The sequence below is a fragment of the Babylonia areolata genome, chromosome 22 (assembly GCF_041734735.1).
Source record: "Babylonia areolata isolate BAREFJ2019XMU chromosome 22, ASM4173473v1, whole genome shotgun sequence".
Taxonomy (NCBI): domain Eukaryota; kingdom Metazoa; phylum Mollusca; class Gastropoda; order Neogastropoda; family Buccinidae; genus Babylonia; species Babylonia areolata.
Window position 1 is genome coordinate 41,842,632 of NC_134897.1, and position 22,500 is coordinate 41,865,131.

The 22,500-nt window shown below is 40.1% G+C and overlaps 2 protein-coding genes across 2 annotated transcripts in view; one reads left to right on the forward strand and one right to left on the reverse strand.

Moving 5' to 3' along the window:
• The window catches only part of LOC143296997 (uncharacterized), a 3,033-nt gene extending 2,012 nt beyond the window's left edge, over window positions 1–1,021 (forward strand). The window contains exon 2 of the mRNA XM_076609104.1: window positions 1–1,021. This exon is cut by the window's left edge and continues 1,106 nt beyond it. The gene's annotated coding sequence lies outside the window, so the exon portion shown is untranslated.
• Window positions 1,022–3,320: 2,299 nt separating this feature from the next.
• LOC143297363 (protein Mis18-alpha-like) lies at window positions 3,321–19,831 on the reverse strand. Its single transcript, XM_076609670.1, has 6 exons — window positions 19,682–19,831; window positions 15,516–15,620; window positions 14,753–14,910; window positions 12,394–12,516; window positions 8,978–9,082; window positions 3,321–7,588 (listed from the first exon to the last, which is right to left on the reverse strand). The coding sequence occupies exons 3-6, from the start codon at window positions 14,885–14,887 to the stop codon at window positions 7,406–7,408; spliced, it is 546 nt and encodes a 181-aa protein (XP_076465785.1). The 5' UTR covers window positions 14,888–14,910; window positions 15,516–15,620; window positions 19,682–19,831; the 3' UTR covers window positions 3,321–7,405.
• Window positions 19,832–22,500: the final 2,669 nt, after the last annotated feature.

A 22,500-nucleotide genomic window follows, 5' to 3' on the forward strand; every position in this document is an offset into this window, starting at 1 on the left:
TAACAACTGCTTGTGCAGTGCCTAGAGCTCTAAATATACCAGAGGGGTGTGCTTTTGAAATGTTTCATTTTAATAGTTATACACTGGAGCTCTTAATCTCAAATGAATGAAACCCAAGACAGCTTAACCAGTAACCATGGTGGTGTTTGATAGCTATGACAGGGTGTTAAACTGAATAATAATCAAGTAAGAAGGAAAATGTATGCACAGTACCTCATCACAATGTTATTGATTGTTATTGTTTTGATCCTTGTCACAGTTTTCATGATTCTTATTGTTTTGACCTATTGACCATCATGCCTGTTTGTGATTGTTATTGCTAATATCTATTGATCCTTGTGTCTGTCTTCCAGCAGTTCTTGCTGGACACAAATTCATGATGTACCATACTGTTTTGGAACTTTCAGTGGTAATGACGACGGGCGCAATAGCCTAGTGGTTAAAGCGTTGGACTGTCAATCTGAGGGTCCCAGGTTCGAATCACGGTGACAGCGCCTGGTGGGTAAAGGGTGGAGATTTTTACGATCTCCCAGGTCAACATATGTGCAGACCTGCTAGTGCCTGAACCCCCTTCGTGTGTATATGCAAGCAGAAGATCAAATATGCACGTTAAAGATCCTGTAATCCATGTCAGCGTTCAGTGGGTTATGGAAACAAGAACATACCCAGCATGCACACCCCTGAAAACGGAGTATGGCTGCCTACATGGCGGGGTAAAAACGGTCATACACGTAAAAGCCCACTCGTGTGCATACGAGTGAACGCAGAAGAAGAAAAAGAAGTGTTAATGACTTCTGGCTGAAAAAAAATTACACTGCCCTGAGATACCAGCAGTATGTAATCTTGTTGCAGGCTAAAATTGTGCCTGTTTCCTGTTCTTATCTGTGGAACAGCTGACACTTGTTTCATTGTGTATTTCTCATACTCGTGTATTTCACTTGCTGAAAATTCACATTCCGCTGAGTTTTGAAAATTACCAGTACTCTGATTTTACTTTCAAGTAAAAATGATTGTGAACTTATTTTCGACGGAAATTGTTGTGGTTTTACGTCACAGTGTCAACATTTACTGTACATTCTGTCATAAAACTCCTCAGTCGGACAAATATTCACAGTGGTCATAACCTCAGCCAAGGGGTCTTTTCTTTTTAGTTCCTCGATAATTAAACTAATCCATTGATCTTGGCATTTAGGCTGGTTCTTCTCAGCAGCTTGAGTGGCACATCTTCCAGCCGTGTATCAAATCTATTACTGTATAACCTGTTGTTAAGATAGATGCTTGTGGTGTGGCATGGGTGGCTTGCATGGTTAGCACCGTATTTTGTTGTTTTTTTTTAGTCCCTTGCACAGATTATATTTCTCCATTTTGAAATACATATCACAAAGGTTGATATTTTGTGGGTTTGTTGTTGTTGTTGTTTTAGGGAAATAAAATCATATATATATATATATATATATGTATGTATGTATAATGACCAATAACAACAGCCAAAGAAAACAACACAATAAACATATCACAAGTTCACATTACACTATAATACACTTTACCTCCCCCACCATGCCCCCTCCATACACAACACTCTTGCACCCACACACACTGGGAATGAAAGAATGAATGGTTTGTTCCTTTACAGGCCATTGCCCCTTATGAAAGGGGGTCAGAAAAAACACATTTGAGAAGAAAACGGAAAAAAAACACACACACACACAAAAAAGACAAATATCACACTTTGTCCAGCACTATACACTCAGTTAAGTAGTACACAGAACAGATAAATAAATCATGCATATTTAACCACACTCAGTAAAGTTATACTTGTGATATCAGAAGTACCACAAGCTTGGTAAATTACGTAAAGACGTAAGAGTGGATTGAAGCTTAAACAATTTGTACAGATAGATTGAGAAATTTCTGACAGCCTGATTTCTGATGGTTTGTTTGTGTGTAGATGCAATAAGTAGCGACAATCTAAACTGACTAGGAAACTTATAAATCTTTAGTGGCATGTATTCCACTGTTAAGTTTTACATGACCAGACAGGATGGAACAAAGTGCATTTCTTCTTTCCCTTTCTAAAGTTTCTTACATAGTAGACATAATAAATCAGATTCATTATGTACTCTATAAAGGTAACTATGTTCTACAATTTCCAAAATGCCAAGTATAAATCTCGTCATTGCATTCTTAAATGTTTATCCAGGTTCATCAGTAATTAGGGTTTGAAATCAGGTGTGGTACAAAATGTTTTATAAACATTAAATCTATCACTGTTGTTAACATGGAAATCCCATTCTTGCCATCTACATAGAATTAGTCTTTCTTTACTAATTATAACAATAACTGAACATATATCAGCACTTTCCTCATTGCACAAAGCGCTTTACAATCCACACCACACACACATATGCAACACAGTTCTCAACTCAAAATCATGCACAATAAACATGCGCATATAAACTTGTACGAATAATACATACATACATGTATGCATGCATGCATCCATCCATACATACATACATACATTTGACACATACAATACAGTGTGACAAATGTACCTACACAATAATAAGAATAAGAATAACTTTATCATCTCCAACTGGAGAAGTCAACTAACTACTTTCCTGATTGAGAGAGGGTCTAGAGGAAATGCTGCTGGAAGAGGAAAGTCTTGAGGTTAGATTTAAAGGAAGGCAGTGAGGGGCTGTGACGGACATGGTGAGGCAAAGAGTTCCATATTTGAACAGCAGATGATGAAAAGGCTTGACCACCGTGCTGTTCTCTTTTATATTTGGGGACGCGGAAGGTTCTATCATCGGCAGCAGAGTGAAGAGAACAGGAGGGTACATAGATTTGAAAGACGTCAGAGAGATATCCGGATGCAGTTCCAGATATGACATGGTAGCAGAGACAAGCAGCTTTGTATTTGATTCTTTGCTCTATGGGTAACCAGTGCAACTCTTTTAAAAGGAGTGTGCAGTGTGTAGATCAGTTTGGCGGCGGAGTTTTGTACCTGCTGTAGTGGTCTGAGGAGTGTTTGTGAACAGCCAATGAGAAGAGAGTTGCAACAGTCTAATCTAAAGAGTATGCATGAACTAACTAGTGTTTTGGTTGTGTCAAGTGTGAGGCAGTGGCGTATGGAGCTGATTCGTCTGAGTTCAAAGTAGGTGCTTGACAGGTTTTGCTGATTTAAGAATTTGAAGAAAGTCACCTATCCCCTCCACACCTTGATGAAGCCATACAAAACCAAATCCAAACAATAAACAATTTACAGTGCATACTTGTTGCCCAGTTCCTTTTGCCACGTGCATCAAACATTTTATTTTTCCCTGCAATTGATAAGCAATGAACAATTTACATGTGATAGAATATCTGCTCTCCTTTAATTATTGGTCTGTACATATATGTTTGTTGCTTTATATAATGGCACCACCACAAGTTACTTACTTTTCAATAATTTTATCTGTTTGTTGCTGTATATAATGGCATCATCACTTTTTTTCTGACTTAACCCTCTTGCATTTTTAACGACTTGAAAATTACTTGATCAAGAGTGGAGTGGAAAATGTGCTAAACTGTGGAATATTATATCTATAGACTTTAGCTGGTAGTTTGTGACTACTGTCACATAAACATGCATGAAAATACATTCCACTTACCAGCGCCTGTGTGGTGGTATTTTCATAGACTTTTTCTAAGTGATGTCATGGCAGGAAATGCATCTTTTCTACATTAGTAAATACTGTATTAACCCATTCAGCCCTGGGAGATAATGGCCTAAGCAGGCTTCCCTGCCATTACTGATGCAGAAAAACAGAAAATATACAAGAATTGACAGGGGTGTGACGGGCGCAATAGCCGAGTGGTTAAAAGCATTGGACTGTCAATCTGAGGGTCCCGGGTTCGAATCATGGTGACGGCGCCTGGTGGGTAAAGGGTGGAGATTTTTACAATCTCCCAGGTCAACATATGTGCAGACCTGCTAGTGCCTGAACCCCCTTCGTGTGTATATGCAAGCAGAAGATCAAATACGCATGTTAAAGATCCTGTAATCCATGTCAGCGTTCAGTGGGTTATGGAAACAAGAACATACCCAGCATGCACACCCCCGAAAACGGAGTATGGCTGCCTACATGGCACGGTAAAAACGGTCATACACGTAAAAGCCCACTCGTGTGCATACGAGTGAACGCAGAAGAAGAAGAAGACATGGGTGTTTTTGCCTCTAAATTTACATTTCTGGACAAACTGGTAATACTGTAGAGGTTAGTTCCCTTTGCTTGTAGTTGATGGAAATATTGGATCGTAGAAACTGTTTATAATGAAACAATTTTTTTATGCCAAAGCAGTGCTGAGGCACACGGTTCAGTGAGTAAAATCAGCAGTTGTTTTCTAATAGTTATACAGTGAATACCTGCTGTACTTTAAACAATTTACCTTACACTTTTATGTAATAATAGCTATGTACTTGTTAAGATGTATGCTGTATACTAGTTACTGGCTTCAAACATAACACAAAAAGAACAGGCACTTGTCTTTGCACAAAGTACTTTCGTGCATCTGAAACAACATAGAAACTCTTTTTTTATTTCATTTTATTTATTCATTCATGCATATGTCACAACCCATTTGTTTCTATAAAAAAAAATCAAAAAAAAAAAAAAAAAAATCAACCAAGTAGGCAAGCAAAACTGTGCAACCATTGTTTGCAAACCACAGTGTCACATTACCTTAACAAGTCGTGTATAATTTGTGTTCACTAATTTACTATAGCGTTTCTGGTATGTGCAAAAATTTTATACATTCCAGCAAACATTCATATTGCATGACTGAACACACATATGCTTTCAGAGAAACCACTTAAAAATTAACAATCGCCATGTTTGATCTTCACATTCCAGCATGCATTCACATTGCATGACTGAACACACACACGCTTTCAGAGAAACCACTTAAAAATTAACAATCGCCATGTTTGATCTTTCTGTCCAGATTACTTATCTTTTGCTGTATGAAATGATTTGATTGACAGCACAGAGGTGGGAGGTAAGGGACACCAGTTTCACAAATGTTTTACTGCCATTCAGTCATCTTTTCTTACTTGGCAATCTGATTTGTTTCTTTGTGCAATGGCTTTGTTTTACTGGCAGTTACTCATCATTTTCTTACCTGACTTGACAATCTTACTCCAATAACAGTATTATTCTCTGTGTTGTACAAAAAATATGCAGTGTGTGTGTGTGTGTGTCTATAGAGAAAGAGATAGAGGCAGACACAGAGAGAGACAGAGATATACATATATCTAGAGAGAGGCTTACAGAGAGAGAGAGATAGAGAGAGAGAATATATTTTGTTATGTCTTAGCCTTCCATAAAGGATGAAGTGCACAATGAATTTCATACAAACAATCATAAACTGAGAAACAATAAAAGTGACAACATTAAATTGGCACGCATAACTAAGAAACAGCAAGCCAAAACAAACAAACAACAACATCAAAGAGAGAGAGAGGGAGAGAGAGAACCAAAGAAAAAGGAACAAAGACAAGACCTAGATTTTTACTCAGATTTTCCATTCTGTGCCATCCGATAAAATATGGCATGAAGGGTGACCTGCCACTGGATAATGGCAGCAAGCAGCAGAAACTAACAGCGCTGGCATATTTACACACAGTTTTTACATGTTTAACTCGCTCAGTACGGCCAGTCCTCTCTTCTCCTCTACACAGACCCTTCAGATGTCCAGTGAGTGTCTGAATGACCCAACCTTTAGCTTCCGTCATCAGAACTGTGGTATTCTTTGTCAACATTCACCTCTTCAGTATAAGAGCCTTCCACTTGCAATATTTTGATGATGGTAATTGGCATGAAACGCTGTTAACGTCGTCTCTTTCGCCGTTCGTATGGAGAGAGTTGAACATTAATTTCTCTGGCCACACCACATGTGAAGGTGTAAACAAACAAAAATATGTCACACAGATTTGTTTGAAAGGACATGAGTTAAAAATTGAATCACCTTAAAGTTAAACAGCAGTTACTGTACAACATTACACAAGAGACAGAGTGATGCAGAAACATGAAATACTGACCTGTTATCATCATACACCCAATCCATTATTTCATCCACTGACATCCTGGATGATATCCGGGTCAGACAAAGGAAACAAGGATTCTTCTCTCTCTCTCTCTATTTTCTTTTTAGTTGGCTCTCCTTTTGCTCACAGGTTAGGCTAGAAAAGGTTAAAGGTCACACACGCCTTACATCGCCATCGGGACAGTGCATTCACATCCAGTGTCTCTGAGGACCAGCACAGGAAGACGGGGCCCTTTCCTCTCTTCCCTTTTAACCATCCCCCCAGCTGAAGTCGGGTACCCATTCACACAGTCATAGATGATATGTTGGCCATCTGTCCACAGACAACACATCACTCTTGCATCATGCCCCATTCTTGTCTGTAGCATGAGAGGACATGGACATGCGGTGACCATCATTATCCTGTAAGATGCAATTGATGGTACATCTCAGACAAGGATTCTGGAGGCGACAGCCGTACCTACACAGATGGCACAAAACTTGTTGCACACATCACCTTGTCGTCAAGCCCCACTCTTTCTGTCCACAGCATGAGGGGGCTTGGTGTAAATTGCAATAACCCTGTAGGACGCAAACGGTGGTGTGTCTGGAAGAAGGATTCTGGAGACGACGGCCATACTAACACAGATGGCACACATAACATGTCACACACATCGCCTCATCATCAAACCCCACTGTCCACAGCATGAGAGGGTATCATGTGACTGCTACAAGCCTGCAGGAAACACCGAAGCAAGCTCTCTCAAGAGGGCACTCCTCACCTACACAGGCACACCAATGTCATGTTTGTACATCGTTGCCTGTGTTTTCTATTTTGACTTGAAATGTGTGTTGTCTTGCATCTGCTTCTGCATTGCACTGTGTATTCTCATATCTCTCATATCTCTTCTTTGTTTCTTCAATTTATTTTTTTTTTTTTTTAAACATGTTCCTTACATAATCTTCACAATGATTATGACAGTGATCACTTTAACTGCTATTTCTACTTGTTTAATTCCTAAATTCATATTCAGTTCCTTTCATAATCTTTATTACAATTATGACATTGGTCGCAATTATTACTACTGTCATTGTTGTTGCTGCGAGGACCGACAGATTGGGAAGACAAAGGCAATGCCCAAAAACCTTTATCCGGGAGAACTCAAGACCTTGAAGCACACCCTGGGTACTGGGAGGGTACCATTCAGAGACTGGCCAGTTCTTTGTCGCCACTCGCAGCCACTCCATGCCAAGAGGCCAGAACGGGCAGTAAGTAAGAAAAGTAAGTCAGCAAGTAATAAATATCTTTGAGCCTTGATGAGTCTGTGTCTAAGCCTCAAGCACCGTTCTTGTCCACAGGGTCGGGGTCCTGCCCCTCCTCCCCCTCCTGCAGGAAGCGCTCAACCGTGCACAGGCGCTCGTTGAGGGAGAGCACCAGGTGCTGCAGCTTCATGCACCGTTCCGCCACCTTCACCAGCAGGGGCAGCTCCTGACCTTTGTTCTCCGACATGGCCTTCACCTTCATGATAATGAGGATGATAATAATTGGAATGATGAATATCTTTTCAATTTATTATATATATATATATATATATATATATAAATTTAAAAGCAAACAAAATATATATAATACAATAATATGTAAATTCTAGAAAGGCACAATTTCCAGTACAAATGCTGCCCTAAGCACCTATATCATGGCACAATTTCCAGTACAAATGCCACCCAATGTGCCTATATGTTGCAGTTTCAGGTAAAAAAATCAGCTCAAAGTGTTTAACATGATCCAGCACATAATAATAAAACATAAATTGCTAGCGGTTAAAATGCTGGACTTTCAATCTGAGGGTCCCGGGTTCAAATCTCCATAACAGTACCTGGTGGGTAATGGGTGGAGATTTTTCCAATCTCCCAGGTGAACATAATTATGTGCAGACCTGCCTGTGCCTGAACCCCTTTGTGTGTATAGGCAAGCGGAAGATCAAACACACATGTTAAAGATCCTGTAATCCACGTCAGCATTCAGTGGGTTATGGAAACAAGAACATACCCAGCATGCACACCCCTGAAAATGGACTATGGCAGCCTACATGGTGGGGTAAATACAGAAAACGGTTATACACGTGAAATGATACATGTCTGTCTAAATGTGTGTACGTGTGCATTCCTGAAATCTGAATGACACAGGAAACGAATGATGAGTGCCCAATGGCAGCTGTCAGTCGGCTCTACCCAGCTAGGCAGCCTGTTCTGCAAATGACCCTGAATTTTCAAAGCACTTAGAGCTTGGCTTCCAACTGAGGAAAGGCACTATACAAGTATCCATATCATTCATCATTCAATTTGTGTATGGCGTGATTTCCCGTACAAATCCTGCTCAATGTGCCTTCATGGTGCGATTTTTAGTACAAATGCTGCTCAAAGTGCTTAACATGATCCAGTATATAATAACAAAACATAGGTTGAAAATGGTGTGATTTCCAGTACAAATGCTGCTCAAAGTGCCTATAGAGTAAGGCACAATATCTAATACAGGTGCTGCACTGAATGCTTACATCACAGTATATGGCACAATTTCCGATACAAGTGCTGCTGAAAGTAACCACTATATTATGGCCTAATTGCCAGTACAAATGCTGCTCAAAACACCTAACATGATCCAGTTAAAAGCACTCATGACATAAAAACATGCCAGAAGCTCTCCACTGACAAAAATATCCAATGCGTTTAAACATCAATAACATTAATTTTTTTTTTTAAAACTGCAGCAATTTCCAAACCCAATCAAACAATAAAAATTGTCAAGTAAATGATGCTCAGATTAAAATGGAATACATTTCATAAAGGAAACAACACACACACACACACACACACACACACACACACACACACACATGCAGGAACACACCTTGGCACTGCCCAGCTGGTAACTGGTGACCATGGCGACATGCAGGGTGAAGTGGTCACGCAGGTGGTCCAGGTGGGAAGGGGTGGTGAGGTAGCGGCGTCCCAGCTAATCAACACACACACACACACAACAGTGGTTTAACTCACTCAGGACAAAAGACCCCGATCGGAGCCCTACTGTTTGCAACCATTTCTGATGAAGGCCCCCAATCAGGGCCTTAGATAGTTTTGAATTTTTGGAGTGGTACCTAATTTCCATAATGATGTTACGAGCAAAGAATATCCTAACTGACCTTTCCACTCTCCACTGAGACCAATAAATGCAGCGTGTGTTGCTGTGCTCGCGAGCAGGAGAGTTATTTTCGAGGTGACTTGTTCACTTGAACAGTGTGTATCAACAATGGCGTCTGACCCAGTTTCGTCTCAGTCATGAGGCAGACAACAGCATTAGACGAAGGGGCCCTATTGTGGCTATATAATGTTCTGAATTTAATCTATTTCAAACTCTTTGTGCTTTCCTGGATTTGTTTACAAGTCATCAGTGTGTATAAAATTTGAACAAAAAATATGGATACTTTCATCATCTCACTGTATGACAGCATAAGAAGGGAGGAAGTTTTATATTTGTCGGAATGTCCCCAACTAACTCATTATGTTACAGATCAGTTTGAACGTTTATGGTTCATAGATGCTGACATTTGTTTTTTTGGCAATTTTATTTCTTACCCATACAAATGGGTTGTCTGTGGGGAAAGTTAGGGGAGCTAACTGGCAATAGTAAGTGTATTGTATTTCAGTCAGTCACGTCCAACTACGACCAGAAGACCAGCAGTGGAGGCAACTGCTGTCTCTGACTATCTGAGCTATAAATGAAAGAATAATGAGGCTAGGAGCATAAAGGATTAACAAACAAAGCAGAACGGTAATTCTCTCAATGTACAAGGTACACTAACTTCCAGTCAATGCTGCTTATGCTCCCGATTCAGCTAGCACACAGGTAAATAAAAGGTACATTGGAGCAAACCCAAACACTTCCTCAAAAACGAAGCTCTGGGCTTGTCTGAGCTATAATTTGATAAATAGTGGAGACTGTCTTGCCCGGGTTACATTCCCACTGTCTCGGCCTAGGGGGTTTGACAATACAGTGGCGAAAGTCCTCATGGAAATGAGGGCATTGTAATAATAATGACAACAGCAACAACAACAATGATGATGATGATAATTAAAATAGTAAGTATGTGTAGTTAAAAGCAATTTTACATAACTCAAAGTGCATGACAATAACATATCAGACGCAAACCAAACAAGCACACAAATACACAGAAATGCATACACACACATACACTGTTTACTTCCACCTAAATTCTAATTTTTCAAGATATATACATATCAAGTTGTTTTGTTCATTTGTTAATTTTTTGTTCTTTGTTTTAGCATCCTAACAAAATGACAACTTTTATTTCTGTGTCCTTGGTAATGTAAATGATAGAATATCCTTTCTCTGATCTTTTTTTTTACAGCTGAACTGTACATGATTATGCCCCTTACACTGACAAGAAACGCCACCACCTAAATCCGAGGAAATGAAGGAGTAAGTCAAAGTATGAAAAATGCTTTACCTGACATTTAATTAAAAGAAAAGAAAGGAAATGACAGTGCTGAACATCTGCCTCAGTGACATGATGTGGAGTGCACACTTTTTCCCCCCTGGAACAGCCATCTTACTTTTTTGTATTTTCCAAATGCAATGACATTTTTGCTGGTTTTCTGGAGCAAGTCTAGATGGTAGGCATGTCTTTTATAGTAACAGCTGTTGCCGGTCTTTTCATTAATCAAGAAAGTAAAGGAAATACAAAGAAAGCAAACTCACAAGACTATTTCTGCCTTTAAAACACACTGAAAGGAAATCGTAATTTGATTTTGCCCTCTGTGTCAGAGCATAGAACATTGACTTCAATTCTGAATAAAAGGACGCACCACTGGATCTTTTTGTTTCATTTTCTGATCTTAAACTCCTTATTTATTTTATTTTAGTTTAGCTTTAGTTTTAGTCTTTTTCTCAAGGCCTCACTAAGCGCATTGGGTTACGCTGCTGGTCAGGCATCTGCTTGGCAGATGTGGTGTAGCGTATATGGATTTGACCAAACGCAGTGACACCTCCTTGAGCTACTGATACCGATACTAAAGCTGGCACTTTGCTACTGTTGTCACAGAATAAATGTTCAGAACTAAAGCAACCAGAGACAAGAGTGAGCGAAGAGAAAGTTTTCATAACTTTCTTTTAAACTTATTCACTCTAGCATCTTGTTTATTTTCTGTGTAATATTCTACAAGTTTACTCACTCAGTATGGCCAGTCCTCTCTTCTCCTCTACACAGACCCCTCGGATGTCCAGTGGGTGTCTGAATGACCCAGCCTTTAGCTTCTGTCGTCAGAACTGTGGTATTCTTTGTCAACATTCACCTCTTCAGTATAAGAGCCTTCCGCTTGCAATATTTTGATGATGGTAACTGGGATGAAACACTGTTAACGTTGTCTCTTTCGCCGTTCGTATGGAGAGAGTTAAAAGTGACAGAAAGTAGATAAAAGAATATGAATGCAGAAAGTCTATAAAAAATAAAAACCAAAAAAACTAAGACTCTAAGTCTTGTCTTCACTTCCCTACTATCTCTTACAATAAGTGTTTAATTTCTTTATGCCAAGCCTGAAGGCAAATTTCTGTATCTGATTCATACAACAGACTGATTGATTGATTGACTCACTTTGTGTAGATGAACAAACCTATGCTTTAAAACACTGACACGTCTTATCAAAGTCAGTCTTTTGTCACAATCCGGTTTTATTTACAGACTTTCTCCATTTGTAAGTTTTCAGATCGTTTTCTTTTCAATCGCCAAAGACATGGAACAAGCTCCCTGATAACCTCCTTCATTCTGATTCCCTCGCATCTTTTAAATCTCGTCTCAAAACTCACCTTTTCCCTCAGCAGTAAGTTCAATTGCGGCAGGTCCACTTCCTTTGTGTTAGCTGTGCTTGACTTTATGTGTATACATATGTATGTGTACATAACTACATGCATGTATATGAATGTGTATTGTGTGTGCATGCGTTCATGTAAGTTTGTGCCTGCCTATGTGTGCGTATGTGTTAGGGTAGCTGTTAGACACACATGTATTGTTAAAATGTATGTATGCAGTGTGTGTGTGTGTGTGTGTGTGTGTGTTTGTGTAGTCACATTTTGGTGTGTGTATGAAACATAGATGTAATGTTTTATGTTAACAAAGCGTTTCTGTAAAGCACCTAGAGCAGATTTCTGGATAGTGTGCTATATAAGTATCCATTATTATTATTATAAGTTTGATAGACTCAGCAGTCATATAAAGAAGTGATGAAAAGGAGAGAAAGGGGTGTGCATACCTCAGTCTTGCAGTTGGTGCAGGTGAGGGAGAAGAAGGAACTGCCAGCATCGTGAGCGTGCGTGGAATGGTGAAGAGTCTCTCCCACCGTCACACACTCCGTCACAGCACTCAGTGTAAACGACTGCCACATGAAGTCAACAGTGGTTGTCATAATGACAATCATGATGAAATGAGCAAAGTTATATTATGCAGTGTCCCCAATACTGGCTCTGACCCAGGGTTTTGACACACAACCAACAGACCTGGAAGACTCTGGTGAACAGTTCTTATGTGCGGCACCCTAATGACTCTTCACAGTATCAGTATCAGTAGCTCAAGGAGGTGCCGCTGCGTTCGGACAAATCCATATACGCTACACCACATCTGCCAAGCAGATGCCTGACCAGCAGCGTAACCCAGCACGCTTAGTCAGGCCTTGAGAAAAAAATAAAATAAAATAAATAAACAAATAGATAAATAAATAAATAAATAAAATAGAAAAAAAATAAAATAAAAATAATAATAAAACAAAATAACAAAAACAGGGGAATAAAATAAAAAGAAATAAGTAAATAAATAAATAAATAAATAATAGATAAATACATTAAAAAAAAAAAAAAAGAACTACTACTAATATTAGTAATAATGATAATATTTATAAGGCGCAAAAATTTGATGAAATCAACTGTAAGCGTACAACAAAGAAAAAAAGAAAAAAAAAGACTTCACAGAGCTGAGGAAGAAGAAGATCCCTAACAGCAAAATGGGGACTTAAACGCCACAAAAAGTAGTGTAAGATTTTAAACAATGTGCACAGAACTAAGCAAACAGGAATCTCCATCTACACAATAAATCATAAATAACCAAATTCAACTCACATGTAAGCCTATTCACCTAAGTGCATACACACACATGTATATCACACACACACACACACATATATACACGGATATATATATATATATATATATATATATATATATAACAATACACACAAATCACAGGAGCACCTGGCTTTTGGTCTACATACAAAAACACATAAATGTATACAAGCACATTTCACTGAAATGCCTGATTCAGCTTAGTAAAAAAAATTTGCTAAGAGGAAAGTTTTAAGTTATTGTTGTTGTTTTTAAACCTGACAGTGAAACAATTTGGTGAATGTGCCATATGAAAGAGAATTCAAGAGTGATCCCATCATTTTGTGATAATTTGAAGGTGTTACATCTGCAGATGTTTATAGATCTGTATGTGTGTGTGTGAGTGTGGTAGTGAGTGAGTGCATATATTATATATGTATGCCCATTTGTGTGCATGTGTATTTGTTTCATTGTATGTATGCCTGTACATGTGTATGCACATGCATTTATGTATCCATCAGTGTGTTATTGTCAGACCACTGACAGAGGTAATTTGTACACTGATAACGCCTGTAACCCAAACACCAGTTACTGGAGCTAGCAACTCAACTGGAAGCCAGAGTTCTACCCTTATTATCATTATTTTCACTTTGACAGTGGTCCTATTTCAGTAACTGACAAAACTGTTCAATTCAAGATTTTCTTCCTGTCAGGCAAACTCCATATTACTTTTCTTTGTATAATGATCATGATGTACATGTAGAGGAATGACAAGGGTGAGGATGGGAGATACACAACACACACACACACACACACGCACGCACGCACGCACGCGCGCACACACACACACACACACACACACACACACACACACACACACACACACACACACACACACACACACACACACACACACACACACAAAATACAGCAGATTTGATAGAAATATTCATGGGTGGCAAGTCCTATATTCAGTTGTTTAAAAAACTTGAACAAGCAGGGTTTTTGGACTTGTACATGTCCACTTGTCTTACCATACAGGCACTGAGGCAGCCATACATAATGATTGAAAGCATGCTCAGTCCACTGTTTAGTTTGTGGCTGCTGAACTCCTCAAACATTAACATGAGCAAGGTTAGCAATATGCATAAATTGTCTTCTGAAAGTAAATATACATGAAGCCAATCAAAGTTAGCAGTAGCTGCTGTGCACATAATATAATGCTGACCTTAGAAAATACTCAGGTATCTAAAGTGGATCACCCTTACTCAACCAAATGCAGTTAGGATTTGAAGTATCAAGAGAAGCTCACAGACCCTCGAATGAAGGTCTTACGCTCTAACCACTGAGTCACTGTCTCTACTAACATGCTAACAAAAAAAAATTAAGAATTAAGCACAAAATGTGTTTAATTATTTGCTTCGTAAAATTATGTTCCTTTGTTAGATTTAAGGCAGTTCAATATTGCCACAGAGCCCCCCACCCCCACCTCCCCTCTCATCCCGAGAAGGGAACTACCTCTAATGTTTCTTCAGCAGAGATCCAAGTTGTGGCATCGCCTAGAATGGAGCGACACGACTCGCACTGGAAGACAACATGAGAGTCAGACACCATGCTCGCTTTGTCCAGGCTGATCTGTTCACTTCTGTCCATCCTGTGTGATGTCACACTGTCTCCTGCACCACAAAAAGTATATAGAACATATTATATGTTTGTCATGGAAGTATGATTCTCTGGCACAGGAACACAGGCTTATCAATTGCACTGATCATGTATTTTTAATAATTTATCATTTTACTTCAGAGTTATTAAACTGATTACACAACAGCATCATGCAGTTATAAACACTGTGTCTTGAATGGGTGACTGTATGTCTGTTCTAATGTGACGCATGTGTGTTTTAATGGGGACAGTGGGTGGGTTTGGTTGTGTACATTTTGAACGTCTTTTCAACAAACGATTGTGTTGTTCACTTGTGTGTGCTTGTATGAAAAGTTATATGCTGCGAATGTTCAGTCAGTACACGTACGCGCTTGTGATGCATACGTGACTGCGTGATTCATTTTGTCTTGTTCCTTTGCATTATCTTTTCTTGATTACATCAGTTTATTCTTGTTTGGAAGAGGGCAGCAACTTGTGTATCAATTTCCTGTCCTGCGGGGGAAAAAAGGGGTTGTTTTATTATCTTACTAATTCCGATAACTGAGCGACGATCTATGCATTCAATTCATACCATCTTCCCAAACTTATAATTCTTGATATATGCAGATTTATTTCTCACCTTTTGTTCGATCACAGGCATGCGAGAAAATTCAACGTTCGGATGTTGTCTGCTACTTCTTGGACATTCAACATTTCCCGCAATGACCATGAATACATGCAAAATCTGAAATCAAATGCGAAACAAATATTTTTTCCTCCAAGTTTTCTTGGATTTATTTTTTAACAGCCGTATAAACTTTCAAATCATCGAAATAAATATATCAGACTAACAAAACAACGAAATTTATATATCTGTGTGATTCAATCATAAAATCGAAAATATTTTAGCCTACCGCCTTTAAGAGTGATTTGCCCTTGACAATAATTATTACCCGCCAAATTTGGTACATGCCAAAGACGGAACAGAATGTAAACTTTAAAAAAATAATAAATAGATAAGTAAATAGAAATAATAAACACGTTTTCAGAAGAAAAACAATACGATTTGTTTCTTTTATATAAAACCACAATGTCATGCCATAAAGGAGTAGTTCGAAAAACGAAAAGGAAGGATTCGAAGTCACAACATCATTGAGTTTCAAGGTGTCAAATAAAGCTCCACCTCATCTGTTGTTGACTACAAGTAAATCGAATGCGCTGGTCAGGCTTTGAGAGCCTGAATTCCTCATAGACTGGTGATGATAGCATGACAAACAAAACATCAAGTGGACAGGGCCACCGGCTCAGCGACCAGCGGCCACTGACGGCACACAATGACACACACACACACACACACACACATTGGCGCACACACTGGGCACGCGCGCGCGCGCGCGCACACACACACACACACTGACACACGCACACACACATTGGCGCACACCGGCACACTCCACACACTGACTCGGCATCATAGTGTTGGCGCGCACACACACACACACACACACACACACACATTGGCACGCACACACTGCACACACATCATAGTGTTGGCACACACACACACACACACACACACACACACACACACACACACACACGCACGCACTGACAACTATACACACACGGGCACACAGCACGCGCGCGCGCCGCATCAGTCCGCGGCCTGTACTAGTAATATGAGAGGGGGGGTTGGGGGGGGGGGGGGGGATATACTGGCGAGTGTGTGATTCGATCCCATGCGGTCAGATTCTCTCGCCGTTCAGTCCCGTGGACGAACGCGTTACCACCAGGGTACCACACCACTTTACATTGATGTATTGATGGGAACACACATGTAATTCATATGACACTGCAGCTGACACATAATAATAATAATAATAATATTTATATAGCGCTGAATCTTGCGCAGAGACAAATCTAAGAGCTTTCACACATGCATGTCTGGCTGAGATGTTCATTCATTATTGAGCTCAGCATTTTATTAGCACAAATGTATGCATACACATACACACACACACACACACACACACACACACACACAGAGAGAGAGAGAGAGAGAGAGATGAAATATTCTAATGTTTTTTGGCCATGGGCACATAAACATGGAGGGGAAAATTTCACACATGAGCACGCACACACACACACACACACACACACACACACACACACACACACACACACACACACACACACTAAATAAATAAATAAATAAATAAATAAATAAATAAATAAATAAATAAATAAATAAATAAAACCTTCATAACATTTTGCGACTTAGCATGTAAATTAAATTGACAGTAAGTCTATTCATCATCTTTTAGCATACGTTTCTTCTTAGTTGTAAACAGATTTCATAACTATACTCTTCATTAGACAACTGCATTCAAAATAGGTCTATTACTTTCTACAAACTTCTGCCTCTGTTTCATACTGTGAAATACAAACTTGGAAACTAATAATGACAGATCTCTGCACTTTCCATCTAACAATCTTTCTAATCGCTGACTAGTTGATTCCATTAACAAAAAATCTGTTTCTTAATTCCGAGTATAATGGGCAAAAACATATAAAAAAAAAAACGGTTTTCATTCTCTACACAGTCTTTACAATATGGACAGTATGACTGTGTGATATCATTACCATATCTGTTCATATTGCTGTTAAATGGTCACACTCCACATCTAATCTGGGATACAGCCACATTGTAAAAGCAGGAGGCCAACAGGACTGCTGCAGCTGTTCAGAAGAGGCAGGCCAGAAAGTCACGGACAAACAAGCTCCCTGACAATGATATACCTGTCTTTGTCTGCCCCAACTGTCAGCGAACATTTCGTGCGCAGATTGGACTATTCAGCCATCTGCGCATTCACAGATAGATTCATGAGCATCCTCCCCCCCACCCCACCACCACCCTCCCCCCATCCCCTAGCTGGATGACAACGATGGTCATCATCGATCTCGATGGACACACCACCACTACCAAAAGCAGGAGACGTATGGATACACATTTCTTTTGTACTAGCTTGAGCAGTGAGAGAGAGAGAGAGCCTGTAATCTCATACACAGGGTTGTTCAAATCCACTTCGATAGGAAAAACAAATAAAACTGCACGCAGGAAAAAATACAAGAGAGGCAAGGCCTTCAAGACTCACTTGTGATACACTTTAAAAAAAAATTCTAGCTTTTTATGTATTGAGTATAATTTCAAAATGTAATGTTTAAGATGAGAAAGATCAGTTTAAAGCGAATTAAGTCCCCTAGCATTAATTACAGGGTAATTTCCCTTTTTTACTATCTGCACCAAAACGTTTGCAAAATAAATAAAACTTCCATGCTTAGCAAAAGAAGTTCCTGTTTGAACAAAAAATGATAATAATGACTGCTCTTGTTGTTGGGTCAGAATATCAGATCAAAGTGCCAAGTTTAGAGAATACAAAAAATATAGATATAATAGTAAATGCAGTTTGCATATAATTAGGCTTCATTTTTTATTTTTTTGTGCCCATCCCAGAGGTGCAATATTGTTTTAAACAAGATGACTGGAAAGAACTGAATTTTTCCTATTTTTATGCCTAATTTGGTGTCAACTGACAAAGTACGAGGGTCATTCAATAAATAAGGTGAATTTTTCGGTATAAGGACTTCTAATACAGATAGAAGCTTACTTTTTTTATATATTTTTCAACTTAGTCTCCCAGCACTGTCACACACTTTTCCCATCTGTGCACAAGCTTCCGTATTCCCTCAGCGTAAAAATCTTTGGACTGATGTCTCAGCCAGTCGCTCACAACACTTTTGACTTCATCGTCACTTTCAAACTTCGTGCCTCTCGTGAACGCTTTCAAGGGACCAAACAGGTGAAAGTCTGAAGGGGCAAGGTCTGGGCTGTAAGGGGGATGAGGGAGCAGTTCCCAGCCCAGCTCGTTGATGGTCTGCACCGTTCGGGCTGCTGTGTGAGGCCTTGGCATCCACCGGCAGCTGACCTTCGAGTAGCCAAGGTCATCATGGACAATTTTGTGTGCTGCCCCAACAGATAAGCTCAAAGTCCTTGCAATGTCATCCACTGTCACCCTTCTGTCAGACTGAATGAGGTCATTGACTGATTCGATCACCTCAGGAGACCTCACTTCTGTAGGCCTTCCAGGCCTGTCTTCATCCTCAACACTGCTCCGTCCTTCTTTAAACAATTTAGCCCACTTGTAGACATTTTTTCGGCTGAAACATGTGGCACCATACACAGTTGACATTCTCCTATGAATTTCAACTGGTTTGCACCCTTCAGCAACCAAAAACTTGATAACTGACCGCTGTTCAATCCTGGAGCATGCTTCTTGGTCGGCCATCTTTGTTAATCGCCAAAACTCTGAACGTTTTGTTTGTTTTTTTAATCTGCAAAACAAATTAAATCCATGTGAAAAAGAAGTAAAACAAAAAAAAAAACAAAAAAGAAAAAAAAGTAAGCTTCTATCTGTATTAGAAGTCCTTATACCGAAAAATTCACCTTATTTATTGAATGACCCTCGTATTTGGAGAGAAAATTGCAATGTTAAAGTTTACCACGGACACACAGACACACAAACACACACACACAGACAACCGAACACCGGGTTAAAACATAGACTCACTTTGTTTACACAAGTGAGTCAAAAAAATGGGTGGCGCTGTAGTGTAGCGACGCGCTCTCCCTGGGGAGAGCAGCCCGAATTTCACACAGAGAAATCTGTTGTGATAAAAAGAAATACAAATACAGATACAAATACCCTCTCTCATGACCAGCCAAAGGTGAACTGGAAAAAAACCCACCTGATTACCGAGAAGGGATAACCAGTTCTCAGTAAATGCGCGCGCGCGCGAGTTCGATACGATTCTCCGTCTCCCTGTCTGAGTATGTCTGTCTGTCTGTCTGTCTCTCTCTCCCAGTCTAAATTTCTGAGTAATAGACAGACAGAAAGAGAGACAGTTTCAGTTTCAGTTTCACTTTCTCAAGGAGGCGTCACTGCGTTCGGACAAATCCATACACGCTACACCACATCTGTTGAGCAGATGCCTGACCAGCAGCATAACCCAACGCGCTTAGTCAGGCCTTGAGTGCATGCTTACATATTTGTGTACCTATGAAAGTGGATTTCATTTTACGTAATTTCGCCAGAGGACAACACTCTCGTTGCCATGGGTTCTTTTTCAGTGCGCCAAGTGCGTGCTGCACACGGGACCTCGGTTTATCGTCTCATCCGAAAGACTAGACGCTCAGTTTGATTTTCCAGTCAAACTTAGGAGAAAGGGCGAGAGCGGGATTCGAACCCACACCCTCACGGACTCTCTGTATTGGCAGCTGAGCGTCTTAACCATTCTGCCACCTTCCTCAAAGAGAGACATATACAGACAAGCGTACAGACGCGGCGCACACACACACACAATGAGTCAGCACATAACTCTCTCTCTGTGTATCTGTCTCCAGTCTGCATGTCTGTCTCCCTCACACCCTGTGTATATCTCTCAGTGACGTCAAGTTTGAGACACACACACACACACACACACACACACACACACACACACACACACACACACACACACACACACACTGGCACATACACACACACACACATGCGCGCGCGCAATTCCTTTTCATTAAAATTAAAAAGAAAAAAAAAATGAGCTGGAAAGAGCAGTCCGAATTTCACACACAGAAATCTGTTGTGACCTGAATTGATGTAATATTATGCAAAACACACACACACACACACACACACACACACACACACACACACACACACACACACACACACACACACACACACACACACACACACACACACACACACACACACACACACACACACACACACACACACACGATAAAAGAAAAAAGAAATGTTGCCCACATCAAGTGAGACAAAGAACTATTGCCGCAAAGCCGGGAGCGTGAGTATGGTGTGTGTGTGTGTCTGTCTGTCTGTCTGTATGTGCGCTTGTGTGTGTGTGTGTGTGTGTGTGTGTGTGTGTGTGTGTGTGTGTGTGTCTGTCCGTCTGTGCGCTTGTGTGTGTGTGTGTGTGTGTGTGTGTGTGTGTGTGTGTGTGTGTGTGTGTTGTGTGTCTGTGTCTGTAAAAACACTCTTATATTTCGATAACTATGTAACAAAGGCACTTTTTTTTTCCTTCTGAAATCATAACAGTCATAATCTTCCAGGTGTGTGTGTGTGTGTGTGTGCGCGCGCGCGCGCTCGTGCGTGTGTGTGTCTGTCTGTACGTGTGTGTGTGTGTGTGTGTGTGTGTGTGTGTGTGTGTGTGTGTGTGTGTGTGTGGTTTACACGCCACAGTCCACGGTGTATTTCTAACAATGATGCAATGTGTAATGTATAAAATCGGCCATGAGTTTCGTAAAGCACCCAGAGCAGATTTCTGGACAGTGAGCTATATGAGTATCCACTATCATTATCATCGTCATTATTATTACAGGAGTTGGAATTGTCTTTATTTCTTGTAAGTTTGATCACGTCTCTCCTCTCCTTCATACTTTACACTGGCTCCCGGTACAAGAAAGAATTATTTACAAAGTCGTCTCTCTTTGTTTCAAGTCCATTAAGGCTTCCGGTCCACAGCATCTTTCTGATCCCATTCATCCTTACATACCCTCACGCCAACTCCGCTCTTCTTCTGACACCCGTATGCTTAGGATCCCCCCCTGCTCGAACCAAAACGTATGGCCAACGCAGTTTGTCATAGCAAGCTCCATTCTTTGGAATCAACTTCCTCAGCCTCTCCGTCACTCATCTTCGCTGCAATCTTTCAAACCCAGTTTGAAGACCCACCTTTTCCCCTCCTGATTAATTCTCAACAGCTCATACGTTTCCAGTATGAACTAAAATGACTATTTGTGATTGAGTGAGTTTTGATAGTTTCAGGATTTGTTGGTGGTATTTTTGATTGTGTACTATTTACGATTGTGTGCTATGACTTGTGTGTGTGCGTTCTTGTGTGTATTGGGGGGGGGGGGGGGGGGGGGGGGGGATGAATAGTTTTCAATGATGTTTGGTATCTTGTGTTCAATTTTTTCCTTTTTGATATTTACATATGTGTTCTATTTATAAACGTCTAGAGCTTATTTTCAAGATTAGGCGTAAATGCTCATAATAATAATAGTAACAGGTCAGCCAGATCTGGGTGGTCTGTAAATTACAGGACCACATAGTTATACCTACTTTGTGGATGTTCTCACGACAGAAAATTGTACGCTGCGTTCAGGGAGAAAACAACAACAACATCAATATGTTTGTTTCGTGAGAAGAAGAAAAACATTGATAAAACACTTTAAAAAAAAAAACAACAACATATAGCCTACATGCTTTGGCTGTTACTGATCTATATCACCTGTAGCTTTGTAACAGAAATCTTTTTTTTTCTTTAAAAAAAAAAAAAAAAAATTTAAAGCTCCTTCTTTAACCACCAGCTCAGTAACCCCCCCCCCGCCCCCCCCCCCCCCCATCCCCCCCCCAACACACCCCCCCCCCCCCCCATACCCGCCGCCCTCCAAAAAGGCTTTGCTATAATTCCTTCCTCTCTGTCGTCTCCGCCTTTCGAGCTTGTCATACTGCCTGCAAAGAAAGGGGGAAAGGTTGGGGGTG

Bases quoted from the DNA above. Each gene is read 5' to 3' on its own strand.
- LOC143297363 (XM_076609670.1), bottom strand. From the start codon at position 14,887: ATGGACAGAAGTGAACAGATCAGCCTGGACAAAGCGAGCATGGTGTCT. The intron at 9,083-12,393 runs GTATGCACACCC...TGTGTTGATTAG, and splicing joins GCACCAACTGCAAGACTGAG to CTGGGACGCCGCTACCTCAC. The intron at 7,589-8,977 runs GTGTGTTCCTGC...ATTATCATGAAG, and splicing joins ACCAGCTGGGCAGTGCCAAG to GTGAAGGCCATGTCGGAGAA.